This window comes from Manacus vitellinus, unplaced genomic scaffold (genome assembly GCF_001715985.3).
Source record: "Manacus vitellinus isolate BGI_N305 unplaced genomic scaffold, ASM171598v3 scaffold_26_pilon, whole genome shotgun sequence".
Classification (NCBI taxonomy): Eukaryota; Metazoa; Chordata; class Aves; order Passeriformes; family Pipridae; genus Manacus; species Manacus vitellinus.
The window spans coordinates 10,363,462-10,377,385 of NW_021939960.1; the positions used below are offsets into that span (position 1 = coordinate 10,363,462).

The 13,924-nt window shown below is 55.7% G+C and overlaps 1 protein-coding gene across 1 annotated transcript; it reads right to left on the minus strand.

The window, feature by feature from the left end:
• Positions 1-10,524: 10,524 nt before the first annotated feature.
• LOC103754321 (caltrin-like protein 2) lies at positions 10,525-11,311 on the minus strand. The gene is made up of 3 exons (XM_018073892.1): positions 11,241-11,311; positions 10,900-11,058; positions 10,525-10,706 (listed from the first exon to the last, which is right to left on the minus strand). Exons 1-3 carry the CDS (start codon positions 11,302-11,304, stop codon positions 10,702-10,704), a joined length of 228 nt encoding a protein of 75 aa, XP_017929381.1. The 5' UTR covers positions 11,305-11,311; the 3' UTR covers positions 10,525-10,701.
• Positions 11,312-13,924: the final 2,613 nt, after the last annotated feature.

A 13,924-nucleotide genomic window follows, 5' to 3' on the forward strand; every position in this document is an offset into this window, starting at 1 on the left:
GGCACCGCCGCGGCTCTCACGCGGAGCCGAGCCGGGAATCTGGACCAGGCGTGGGTACCCCTGCCTGTCCCGATGTCTTACCTGCTGGAAGTCCTTGGCAGCCGGGAGAGCTCACGGGATGGCTGTGGGGGCCGCGGTGGGGGTTCCGGCCTCTCGCGGCCCTGGGCTACCCCGGTTCTTGGCGAAGCTGCCCAAGCGGCGAGCGCTGCCCTTGGGGCCGAGCCCCCGGAGCTGGGGAGTCCCGGGCGGTCCCGTGCCGAGGGCGTTCAGGCCGAGCAGGGCCCCAGCAGCGGTGCCGCCCTGTGCCGGGCAGGCGATACCCCCCTGCCCTCGCAGTCTCCCTCCATGCGATCCAGCTCCATCTTGCTCCTTGGAATGGGCGGTGTGTAGGGCACCGGGGCAGCCCCCCGGGGAAGAGCCTCCCTGGCTTGTTGAGCTCCCCAGTGTCTCTTTAAAGGCTCATTGGGAGGCGAGTGAAAGCAGCGAGTCCCGGGCATGGCACACGCTGGGTTTCAGGTCAGCGAGCTGCCGCCGCTGCCCGGGGCCATCCCCAGACAGCCTGGGGAGCGCTGCAAACACACCAACTCCCCCAGAAGTCAGCTGCTGGAGCAGAGAAACGGGAAGGACAGGATGGGAAAGAGACCTTGCCGGGGTGACGGCCGGGGCTGCGTGTCCCCGCAGCGATGGCTCATCGCTCCTGCAGCCGGCACAGAGCAGCTGTGTCAGGCAGGCGGCTCGCACCGGGGCGAGACTTCACACCACCCTCTGCATCCATCATCGGCTCGCTCATTCCAGTCCGAGGGGCTGGAGCCTGAGGGCTCTCAACCTTCTCCGGGCTTGCACGAGGCGGACTGAGAGCTCTTTTTAGTGGCGAGCATCTTCCCCCCTGCCCGCACGCCCGCCTCCCGCGTGTGCTGCCAACCCTGTCCCTGTGCCAGGCAGCGCTGGCCGCTGCAGGGCCATCAGCGTGTCTCCATGTGTGTGATGTGTCAGACTGTGTGTGTCTGTGCTTGTTTACATGGGAAGGAGGCAGCGGAGGGAGGGGGAAGGGATGACTTTGAGGGAGGCCTCAGAAAAGAAACAAAAAAAAAAAAAAGAAAAGAAAAAAAAGGGAAATTCCTCTGTTCTGTGATATGAAGCAAAAAGCATTTATATTTATGGCAATTAGGGATGGCTGAGCATCCCTGGAAGCTGCAAGATAAACATGCCCATCTTTGTGTGCTCCAGGCAGATGCAAGCCCGGCTGACAGTGGGTGCTGAGCCCCAGCGGGGTGCAGCCCACAGGGTGGGAGGAGGGCTGGCTCCCACGTGGGGTTTTCTCCGCCTGTCACTGACATACGGTGATCAGGGTGAATTTTCTTTTCCCTTCTGAAAATAGTTCTCATCCAGCCATTTTTCAGGGAAGGAGCTGTGCCTGGCGCTGCAAGGGCGCCCACTCCATCCGGCACTTTGTGTCTGCACCAGAGCCCCATTTATGCTCTGCCACAGAGTAACCTGAGCCCTGTCCCCCAAAATCAGCTCTCCCAGCACCAGGAGGTTTGCTGAGCTTCCCTGGGCTGTGTGGAGGAACTGTAGTTTGAGTGGGAAGCAAGGTAGGGAATTGTTGGGGCTATGCCCCTACTGCCCTCAGGCTGGAGGGATCGCCCTGGGAAGAAGGAGGGGAGATACCTCCATGTCTCCTGCTACAGGTCAAAGCTCTGGCTGGAAGCAGCTGCAGAAGATGGAAGTTCACCTCCCTGGCTGCAGAGGCCCTGTGCAGGTTCGTGCTTGGCATCACGGAATCCTTCAGAGGAGACTTGGCTGCAGTATCAATGGCACCTGAGGTGAATTTTCCCTTTTCTGCACAAACTCAGAGGCAAAAAGCCCGACTCTGCCATGAGCTGACCAGAGCTTGTTGGCCTGACTTTGCACTGACACTGGCAAGCTGTGGCAGGAAAGGAAGACTCACATTTTAAGGCCCTTTCCCAGCAAATTGAGGTGTAAGGGCCCTTCCTCGGCACAGCTGGGTTTGCCACTGCCCTGGGAGGGCGCAGTTCCCCGTGGCACGGGCCAGCCCCGTGCCCCCACCACCACTCCTGAGCTAACTGGCAGTGATGTGGAGATGGGAACAAGCAGAAAATCAGGTCAGCTGGAAATGCCTCGCCATCTCTTCCTTTCATGTCTCCCCCCATCTTCCTCTCTTGAGGAAGGCAGGTCTCCGCCCGCCGCAGCCCGGGGCGGATCGTGTGGATAACCACACGGCCAATCCTCCACGCGGGGATGGGGGAGAAACCTCTCGCCGTGGTCCCTCCTGCAGTCTGGAAGAGAATCTCAGAGGCAGGGTGAGGCTGAAGCCAGCAGCCATTTCAGTGCTGCAGTGAGTCATCCTGAAAGGCGCTCAGCTTGTGGCAGCTCCCTTCCTTTCTTCTTTCTGCCTTTTTTTTTTTTTTTTTAAATAGCTGATATAGCAATAAATTAAAAAATAGCGGAAAATATATATGAATGTAGCATGTCTGCAGAGCCCCTTTAATTAAAGGAAAAAAAAAAATCTTCAAGCAGTTTTCAGCCCCTTGGATATCTCTCGAGAAGGCCGGAGCCGCTGGGTACCTGCCACGTGGGAGGGTGGATAGAGCAGCTCACCTGCAAGGGGGATCCGTGGAGCCAGCGGCTGACGGGGGCTGATTAATGCCAGGGACATGAGCACAAAGCATTGCACAAATAGTCCTTTCCAGAGGGAAAGAGCTAAATTAGGGCAGATGCAAAAGCCTGGTCTTGTGTTTCTCAGTGGCAAAGACTTTAATACTAAATACATGGGCTTTCCCTAACAGTCTTTTTCCCCGGTGGTTTCTGTGCTCGCTGGTGTGTTTATCCCCCGAGCTCTGGGAGGGGGTTGCTCCAGCTGGAGGGGTTTGGGCTTCTCCTTCCCATGCCATTGGCTACTCCCACTCCTGTGCCATCAGCTGTCCCTGTTCCCATGCCTCTCTCTGGAGCCAGCCCATGGGGTGCCGGGGAGAGAAAGCTGAGCTGTGATGGCAGCATCCTCCAAGCAGGAGGAGAAGACTGGGGACACAAACTCTGGGGGATCCCATCCCTACAACCCCCATCTTCCTCCCAGAGCCACAGGGTGTCTGTAGGTGCTGCTGACAGGGGAATATCAGCCTGCTTCATGCTGGAAATTATTTAACCAGCCTCATTCATTCTCCGGAGCCCTTGGATCCACCTGCACATCCAGCCCCCTGCAGTAAGGTGACTCGTTGCCATCCATAGGATAGGCTTCTGGAGCATGGCCTGCAACAGCCCATGCCTCTGACAGCCTGCAGCTCTCCTGGACTGGAGTTTTACTGAGCCCACTGGGTGCCTGAGCCAGGAAAGATTAATGAACATTCCTGAAGTTGCTGGAGACCTTGGCTTGGGGTTGGACTCTGAAGCTGTAACTGGAAACATGAGGAAATGTGGAAAGTCGTACCGCAGTGGAGGCTATTTTTTATACACATGGAGAGCCTCCGGAGAGGGAGCAGGGAGATGCTGCAGTGTAAGGTCAGCCACTTCAGAGCAGTGATTTACTACCTGGAGGGCTCCCACATGCCTCGAGCATATGCATTGCCTCCATCTTACAGCAACTTGCAACCTCCATGTGCTGCGTCCCTTCCCTCTGCTCTCTCTCTGCCCGAGGTTGTTTCACTGTCCTCCAACACCCAGGACACAAACCCAAAATTGAATTCAACAAAACCAAGGGCCATTCCCAGACTCATCATTAATCTGCTGGAATGTCTCAGGCCAGGGCTTCCCATGGGCCAGGTAGCCCTTTCCAGACCATTCCCAGCAGGGCTAGGAGCTGTCACAGGCAGGGGTGCTGGCAGAAGGGCAGTGTGGTGTCAGAGGAAAGGTTAATAGCAGGACTTGCTCTGTTCCCTGACACCCAGCTTTGGTGCCAGAGCCAGCCCAGGGACATTTCATTTACCAGTACAGAGAAAGCCACAAGAAACAATCATCATACCCACACTTGCACAGGCAGCACAGGCTCACTTCTTGCTTTCTCTGCCAGGAGAGAGACACATGAAGATGGAGCACAACTTAAATTGTAATTAAATCTTACAATATTGCAGGTTGAATCATGTGGGTAACCAAGAGTGCAGCGAGATTTGACTCTCCACAGGCTCGTGCAGGGCAGACACTTGCCCTGCATTTTGCTTTTGATGGATGTGCACACCCACGGCCATGGAGGGAGCGGGTGGTGGCCTCTCATTCCTGCTGGCGTGTCCAGGCAGGATGGAGCAGTAATTAACAGGGGAGGGCAAGGATAAAGGGAGATGCCATTTCCCTGAGACTGATCTGCAGCATCAGTGACCACCCTGCAGTGCTCAGGAGTGGGGGGATGTGCCACGCAGGGCTGCAAGGTGGCTCTGGGGGCCCAGACTGGCATAGGACCCCCTCACTCCCCCAGGAGCCCTTGGCAGCGGCTCAGCCCTGCCGTGGTTCAGGGCTGGTGACTCACTGCCAGCCCTGGGAAGGCTGCAGAGCCACGGCGGGGGGGAGCAGGGGTGTCTGACGGCTCCTCGGCCTCCTGATAGATATTCCTCTGCTGCTGCATGGAGAATCACTGCTGTGTCCATGTCAGAGCCCAGATTTGCAGGGCTGGCTGTGGATTTTTCCCTGAAGTACAGCCAGCCTGGCTGCTTGTCGCTGTATTTTTGTAGTTTTTAGGCTTTTTTCTAGGAATCTTTGAGGAAGCAGCGGAGGAGAAACCAAAGATGTGGGATGCAGGTGGATAAGAGCTCACTGGCTGAGCCTGGATGGCAGGGAGGGGCATGGGCACTTTTTCCTGCATAATGCACACAGGATACCACATTTCATCATCTCCTTCCACCGCCTGCTGTGTTGAGGGCACTCTTTGTTCTTTCATGGATCCACAGAGTTCAGGGCTTGCCTTTTTAGGCAGATTCAAATAACAAGAGGAGACACAGCTACCTTCTTTCCAAAGTCTTGGAGCAGTGCAAGAAGCATTTGTGTCCCAGGAAGACACCTTTTGGTGGGCAGCCTGTGCTGGGATGCAGCATGGGATCCAGGCAGAAGCCCCATTTACCTGGGCCCTGGAAGGAGCCTCCCCATGACATGTCGGGAAAACATTTTTCTATTTTTAGAGACCATGGTGCACAGTGCCAGGGAGTCAGTACATGAGTCCCAAGCACTGGCCCAGCCTTGTGCTGGGCACCAGGGCTCACGTGGAAAGCAGTCCTGCATCTCAGGGTGTTCGTAGCAGCAGCCGCCTGCCCTGGGCTCATTAACGTGATCGAGTCACAGGAGCTCCTGAAGCAGAAAGGTATTTGGGCAAAGGCTTGCTGCCTCTTTTGGCCCCTGCTGGGTCAGGCTTTGATCATGCTGGGGCCAGGGTCTTCCTCTGATTGCCACCATATCTCTGATTTGTGCCTTGAAGGCCCAAACCTTTCCGTCAGCCCGGCCGTGCAGGGACGCAACACGGCGGGTCTGCGGTGCCTCTGCCCAGCTCTCCCTGATTAATGTGAAACCCAGCCTCATGAATCATTCATGGAGCTTTATTTAGTATAATGATTTCTGACATCCAGTGCCTGGGAATAGCATTTTGGGACAGACCGTTTGCGACCAGCGAACTCCAGAAATAATGAGCTGACGTTTATCCCGTCGGAACAGGGAGTGTGCGGGAGGGGAGGGAGGGGGGCGAAGCAGCCGTGCCTCCTTCCCAGGGAATCACAGGTTGCTCTCTAATTAGCCAAACGTGTAAAAGCTAAATATTGACATCGTGTTGCGGTTCCCCGTGTCTTGCCATCACATTGCATGTTATTAACCTACATAGCGCCGGGGAAAGGAGCATCTGTGTGTGCCTTGGCACAGGCAGGGCTGAAGAGGCAGGAATTCCCCTGTGCAATGCTGCTGGTGGGACCTGAGGGAGCTGGGAATGGCTTCCCCTCCGCAGCTGGAGCTGGGGTGTGGCAGGAGCTCACTGGGCTGTCCTACAGCATAAATAGCCCACCCTTCCCATTCACACTTTGCTTTAGGGAGGTGTTGGGTTCAGCTGGGAGGGGCTCTCTGCAGGTCAATGGCTCCATTTGGGAGGGAGTGGACAGGTACCCTTGTGCCTGTGCTGGTGGATTTGGGGGTGTGGTGAGTTTATGGCCCTGAGTTGGGATTTGTGCCATAGGTTTGTGTGTGAGCAAGGGCTGGTGCCTATGGGAGATGCTTTGCTCTCTACAAACTGCCTCCTGTGAGTCTCCAAGTGCTTTGCCAGCCTTTGCCAGAGCTGTTATTTGTGGAACATCCCAGCTGCTTGGCTGAATGCAGTCATCAGCCTCTCTGAGGGACTGCAGAGGGAGTGTCCCCCTGAGAGATGGGGTAACAGAGGGGGCAGGGGTGATGGAGCAGGGCTGCCCTGCCTGTGCCACTGCCAGTCTCCTGCTGAGCCCTCACATGTGCCTCCATGCAGCATGGCTTACTGCAGAGAGAAGAGGTTTCTGTCTCCTTTTCTCTCTTTCTGCATGGGGATGAGGACTGCTGGCATGCAGGGATCTTCCTCAGCTACAGGGTGCTTTTAGTGCCTCATTCTTTTTGCCTCCCTTTTGGCTCCCTGGCTCAGGGAAGTCCTGCCAGCATCTGACAGGCTTCCTGGGTGTGCAACTGTGTGTGGCTGCAGCAGAGAGCAGCCTGCTGAGGATTCCTGGTGGGATGAAGGGGGAATGGAGCCAAATGGCTCAGCACAGCTCTGCTGCCTCTTGGCTGTTGCAGGTCACGCAGAGCTGTCCTGTGCCAGACTGAAGGGCTTTGTCACAAGCAGCTTGTGAGGTTTGGCAGCACTTTAGGCAGGAGAGAAATCACAGTGGACTGCTCTGACATCCCTTAGCCGTGGTCCCATCCCCTGTCAGACCCCCCTGCTCTGGGGCTCCCCACCTCACAGAGGGCTGGGTGCACTGCGTGTCTGGGGCGATGTGCCAGAGCCAGGCAGAGGGGACAGCCTCCAGCCCGGCTCAAAGGCTTCCTGGTGGCAGACACAGCCTCCCTCCACTGTGCAATCCGAGGATGTGGCTCCCCCTCTGCCCTCCCAGCTTGGCAGGGGCTAGTGTTGTGTGTTGCCCATCACTGAGGAGGGTGGTTAGTGGTGCATCCTGGCCAAAGAAGCCAAGGAAAAAGGCACCCCTGTGTCTTCAGAAAGAAAATGCTGGAGGGCATCAGCTGGCACGAGACAGCTCTGGCCCTGACCACCCTCTCCCTGCCACTGGAGGGTGTCTTGGTCCAGGTGAGGAGCTGAGTTTACATGAATCATCCCTCAGAAGAAAGCACAGAGTGAATTCATACATCTGTTGACCTTCAGCAGTGTGAGAATGGTTTATTTTTCTGCAGCAGTGTATATTTATTTATTTTATGGGAAGCAGAATGGTGTTGACTCTTCTTCCCACCTGGAATACTGCTGCTCCTCAGCAGGAATGATGAGAGCTGTGCATAGCACCTGACCATGGGCAGAGCCACTGCTGAGTGGATTCCCTCAGCCCAGGGAATTTTCCCCTCTGGAACTGATGTGATTGCTGCATCCTACTGGGACTTCAGCTTTCCACTCCTGGGCTAGGCTAGCTAAATAACCCTCCCTTTTCAAAGGTTGTCAAAGCTGTAGTAATTCTTATTAGGCTGTTTTAAATCATCTCTTGAAAAGGTCTCACATCACTCTTGTTCACCAAACTGTTCTGTATTCAGGCCCCAACCACCCAGTCTCCTGAGCCAGAGCATAACATATGCAGGGAGAGGCTCCCAGAAAATACTAAAGATGTTCTGCTGTGCTCTGGGTAAGACCTGACTTTTCCCTCCTCTGCCCTGTCTACATTTCAGAGTGAAACAAAGGACACTGTGTGGAACGAGGCTGCCCCTGTGATCCCAGTGAGGATCATTAGCTGAACCCTTACACAGCACCAGCTCCTCTCTGTTCTCTGCCGATGGATCCCTGGTGAGACACTCTGGATTCCACCCCCTGGGATGGTGGTGAGTGCTGGATGTTCCCTTTGGGAATTGTCCAAGAGTGACTGGCCCCAAACCCAGGGGAAGGTGGAATAAGCCAGACCTGCCACATGCCAAAGGAGCTGCCGGCTCCCTGCCCTGTGGTGGTGCTGCTGCTGTGATGTGCCACCATGGATGTTTCTAACTCAAAGCTGGGGCCTTGAGCACAGCCTTTGACAACATTCCCAGCACCAGACCTGGTGGGCTTGTCCCAGGAGAGGGTCTCACAGCAGTGAGTCCTGAGCTGTGGTAAGCCCCCAGGCAGAGAAGGGGAACCTCTCCATCTCCAGGCTGCTCTAGCCTGGGGGGAGCAGGTAGTGTGGGAAGAACCAGCATGGAAACACCTCTCTGGCACAGGACTTCCTGCTTTTCCTGCTGTCTTGCTGACACTACGTAGGACACAGAGGGAAATTCCCTTCCTCCCCAGAGACCTGAATCCAGAGGGTTCAGCCAATGCACACTGCCAGGAGCTTAGCACAAGCAGTGATTCTGACCTGTGTGTTTTGGTGCAGTGCCCAGCTCCTCCCAGGCAGGTGCTGTTGCATGGGGACATAGAGGTGAGTCTAATCCAGTGCTGGGTACAGCTGGAAATGCTGTGCACAGCAGGGGTAGGTGTGCCTGGGGAGAGCAGGGCAGAGGATTTGTTGATGCAGCTGCAAGTGGAGGTGCAGTTGGTGCATTGCCTCAGGGGTTTCTGACTTCTCCAAAACAGAAGGCAGCAGGACTGAGACAGACTAGATGTCCCCAGAGCATCCTCTGGACTCAAAGCCACCTACTCCTGCCTTCCTGGGCCATCAGCTGGGTGACAGGGGTGACATAGGCAAGGCTGACTCTGTCTCAGAGCAGGAAGGGGGACCTCTGCAGGCCATCACATGGAGATCTGGAGGCCCAGGTAGCAGTTTTTGGGAGGATGAGCCCCTCCTGCCTTGCCCTTGTCTCTGCAGAGGAGCTGCTGCCCCGGGCACGGCATCCCTCGGGCCAGCTGGGAGGCACCCCATGCCTGGAGCTCTGTGCTTAATCAAACCAATTAGCAATTTAATCTTGTTAACAAACCAAGATAATTGCAGCATTATCAAATTAGCCAGCTGCATGGAAATGCCTTCTTAATAGCTGATAATAGCTGGTCCTGATGGGGGAGGAGGGCTGTGATCTGTGACTAATGACCGCGGGAGGTGTAATCAGGCTGCTCCGCCGCGGCTGCCAGCCCCATCCCGCGTGTGGGGATGGCTGGGGGAGCGCTGGGGTTCTGCCCCTCTCACCCCACGGCTTGTGTGGCACAGCACTCCCCACGCAGAGGGCTGGGCTGGTGTCAGGAGTAGTTTTCCCCTGGAAGGACGCTGCACTGGAAAAAAGCAATGTCTGAATTTACACTGAATTTCATAGAATCAGCTGGGTTGGAAGGGACCTTCGAGATCATCAAGTCCAACCCTTGATCCACGACCGCTGTGGTTACTATTATTTGGCTGATGAGCTCCCGGCTCTTGTTCTGCCTGTCCCTGTCGGATCACTTGGCATTTCCAGCCTTCCTAACACTGCAGGAGCTCTCCAGTTACCTCTGCCCTCCTGTGGCCAGGCTAAGCAGAGAGGTGGTTTTTCACCATAGGACTTTTTCCTTCTCAATCACTGAATAATTTCTGAGTCTTTGTCTCCCTCCCATTCCTCCATGGGGGGGACCATAGAAGGACTCACTCCCGCAGATGCTCTTCCCAGTTTTGGCCAGGGAGCTTCCAGTGTCTGCCTTGGGCCACGCTAGGGGTCAGTCCCAGAGCCAGAGGCTCCATCCTGCTGTGTTTGGGTAGTTTAAATATATGGCCAGTTGCTGCTGCTCTCCAGATTGGCTGGCTCGTGCCTGGCAGGCAGTGGGGATCATTATCCGAGCCCTTACACAGCACCAGCTCCTCTCTGTTCTCTGCAGTGTGTGCAGACAGACCAGGCTCATCTCCCAGTCTGGGCTGGGTCTGCTTCTTGAGAATGGGACATGCAAGCCTGGCATCAGCCGTGGGCTGGGGAGGGCTGGCAGGCACTGTCTGGGCACCAGCACAGGGTGGGTGATGCTCTGCCCCTGCAGCACATGGTGTAAGTACCTGGCTCTGCTATGACACTGGGCAGAGGCTGGAGGGTCCCTCAGGCTGCACATGCTCGCTCTTGATGATATTTCTTGGCATTTCCTGAATTTTTGTCCCTGGCACTCAGCTGTACAAAAATTACAAGAACCCCTCGGAGCCGTGATTTTATTGTCCTGGCTTGAGGCTTTCCCAGGCAAGTTTCCTCAGCTGAGTTTTCCCCACCAGCTCAGGTCCAGTGAGGGGTTCAGCACCACTTGGGCCTGTGTGCCCCTGGATGGATTTTCTCCTTGAAGCCAGCCCCTAACCACACTGCTGGTGTGTAGCCAGAATGTTTTTGTTCTCTTCCACAGGCAGAAATTCTGGGGTGAAACCAGCAGTGCGGCTGTGTGCCAGGACGGGCCCCGAGAGGGGCAGGAGGAGGTGGGGAAAGGAATCACACACCACAAGCACCCCTTAGACAAGCCTCTTTTATTTGCTAAAATGGCAGTGGAGAAGCAGAGGGAGAGGGCAAGCAGGTGGCACATGGCACTGCACAGGAGCTGTCATGGAGTGATCTTGGGGCCGAGGTGGTCTGAGCATGGGCTGGGGCCAGAGGTGGCATGGGGATGCTGAGATGGCCCTCGGTCTGTCCTGGGAGCCGAGCTCACACTGGTGAAAGGGAGGGAAAGAAGTTTGGGTCTGGTGTTCAGAGTAACCTCAGCCCACATGTTTGCCCACCAGCCACCCCCCATCCTGACAGTGGAGGGCTCTGGCAGGGGGACACAGCTCCCTGCCCACCGTCATCACACCCCCTTTGCTGCCCGGGAGGGGGGCACAGGCGGGGGGGCTCCCGAGCTCCTACCATGGATGGGGCCTCTGCTGGGCTTCCGAATGCATTTCCTCCCGCAGTAGGTGGGGCAGCACTTCCTGAACATGGGGCAGTCCCAGTTGCTGTTGCACTGGTTCGGGGGGTTGTGCATCGCGCAGACGATGCGGACGGGTGGGCAGGACCAGGCGCTGCCTGCAAGAGGAGGGACTTGTTTGCTCCAGGGCAACTGCGGGACCCTGGGGAGATGCTGCCCAGCAAACACCCCTCTGCTCTCCTCTCCTCTTCCTTTCCCTCCCACAGGATCCTTGTAAACATGACTCCTTCCCAACCTGTGAGCTTTTCCTCCCTGTACCTTACCCTGGGATGTCCCGTACCTGTTGGCAGTTCTGCCCAGAGGATGAGCATCCCCACCAGGACAAGGGCGGCCACCGACCTCATGCTGCCCTGTCCCTGGGAGGTGTGAGTGTGAGAGGTGTGGCACACGGACATTTAAACCCTTCGGGAGGATGGGGGTGGGGAACAGGATGTTTGTACCTTTTTTTCCTCTGTCTATTGCGTTGTGTCTTCTGGAAGCCTTTTGCACAAGACACAGAGGGTATTGTTCAATTGCTCAAAAAAACGTTATTCCATTGCACAACTGTCCCCTGCAACCACACCTGGGGTGAGGGTCAAGCCAAGGGAAGATGGTCCAAGGCATCGTTCCCCCGGCAGGCTGGAGGCAGTAAAGCTGCTTTCTTCTGGGCAAATACCCTTCTGCAGGTATCCTTCAGGAGAAACCATTGTGGTGACCGTGCCATGTTCCCCTCTGGGGCTCTATGAAGTGGGTTTCCCCTCTCTACTTTGCTTGCATGTGGATCTGCAAACCAAACCTCACAGCACAATCCGGATCAGCATGAGGCTGCCTGTGCCTTCCCAGGAATGATCCTTCAAGTTTTTCCCAGAGGTAACTTGCCCCAGCCCCAAACCCTCCTGACTCCTGTCCCACTGCGGGTATAAGCTAATATGGGGAAAACAGCTTTGGCTTAGCCAAGAGTGAGTCTTTCTCAACCTCTTTGGGGGTCACCTGAACCCCAGTATCTTCTCTGGGTGGCTGCTGCCTTGTAGGAATCAGGTTGATGCTGGAAGAAAGCGACTGGCTTCGCTGGGGTAGGATAATCCACTCCTCACAGCCCTGTCATCAGCCATCATGGAACACAAGGACAGCTCAACTAAGCCCTAACTCTTGATGGCTGTAGGGAATGGGGACTGTATTCCTTGTCTGAATGGCAGAGGTCCCACCAGCATTCAGCCCTCCATCTCTTCCTCCCTTCCAAGGAATGCTACCCCCTGCTTCCCCGGCCTCCAGGCAAATCCGTTTTCTTTAACTGCCCTTGGGCAATGGGAAGTTGCTCCATTTCCCACCGGTGGGTCAACGGCCCCCTCACCTTGTGTAAGGGGTTCCTGGACCCTTTCTGTGGGACTTTTCGGGCTGGCAGGAAACCAAGCTGTGCCAGAAGCAGGCTTTGGGAATGTCCCTGTGGAGCCAAACACTCCACATTCCCACAAAGAGCAGGCTGGGGCAGCCCCTGATTTGTAACCAGGAAGGGTGAGGAGCAGCAAAAGCCCAATATCAGCCCTAGATGGTCTGTGCAGCCCCTGAGCCCCCCACCATTGCACTGACCCAGCCTCTGGAGCCACCGCCTTCCAGCCAGGGCACAGTGGGCATCTTACTGCACTGCTTCCTTTTCAACCTTCCATTCTCAAGTCTTAATGGGCCACATTAACTTACTGGATATCTGTTAATTATTGTCCGATTTCCCTGTTAACTCTGTGGCTGCATTTAGCTCTTTGTAAAGTCATTTATTAAATAACCAGCAGAGGATATAGCCAACCCAAATAGACTTTCTGGGCTGTGCACCAACAATTTAGCACTTTTAATGAGAAATACAAGCATTGGATTAATTTTTAAGCAATCCTTTGGCACTCAGCTGCTGTTGGGGCTGGAGAGGACAATGCTGTGCTCCCATCTGGTGCCAGGATCTGGCTGAGGTGGGGCTTGGACCTATGCCTCCAAGGGAGGAGAAAAAACTAAGGAACCAGGCTTGGATTAAACTGCAGAGAAGATGGAGGGGAAGAAATCCATCTGAAGCGTATTCAATAGTGCTTTATTCATAGCAGGGGGAATAGTCTGAACTCCTTCTGTTGAAAACTCCCACAGAATAACCAGGACCCAGGCATTTCTGGGCACAGGATTGCCTGCAGGCCCCGTGCAGCACCCATGGCCCCAGGGTCCCTCAGAGCAGTCCCCGTTCCATATGGCTCATGCTCTTCTACATGAAAACCACTCTCTGAGCTTCCTCCCGAGGCAGCAAGACCTGAGCTGTGAGATGCCCAGAATGCTGTGGCAGATGCTGCATTTTCCCAGCCAGAGCAAGGCTCTCCAGTTTGTATTCCCTGGGGATGGAAGGGATGAGACCAGTAGCCCTGGGTCCCCCAGCCTTAGAAAGGTGCACTAAGTGCCCAAGGAACAGCTTGTGCCCTGCAAAGCAGCCCTTGTGCCCCACCAGGGGATGAAGTGCTTTCAGCCTGATGATGACTTCCATCCATCAATCCCCCCCTCCATCCAACCATACATTCCCCAGCTCATGGCTGAGGATGCTCTGCTCCCCTCCGGGCTGCCTCCAGCACCTCGGGGTGCCCGGGAGAAGGGGGTGCCCACAGCCCAGAGCACCCTCGTGAGCGCTGGTGTCTGGTGCCACCTAGTGAAGAGACATTAATGAGGCAGGACCAGGTCCCAGATGGGATCCCACGGAACAGAGCCCGGCAGGATTTGCATCTTCTAATACCAAGAGTGTGCAAAGAAAATTAAAGCAGAGTGACCTCTGCCAGTGGGGCTCCATCTCTTCCTCCACATCCTCTTCCAGATCTATCTCCATCGTTTCCTCACTATCCAATACACTATCAATTTCCATCTCTTCTTCCATGTCTCGGCAGCCCATGTCAGGGGGCACAGTCTCAGAATGGGGTCCCTGTCCCACACCACTCCCACAGAGCTCCAGCCCACCTCCATGGGGGGTGC

Coding starts and splice junctions, on each gene's coding strand:
- LOC103754321 (XM_018073892.1), bottom strand. CDS start 11,304: ATGAGGTCGGTGGCCGCCCTTGTCCTGGTGGGGATGCTCATCCTCTGG. Junction 11,059..11,240: donor CTGGGCAGAACTGCCAACAG/GTACGGGACATC, acceptor CTCCTCTTGCAG/GCAGCGCCTGGTCCTGCCCA.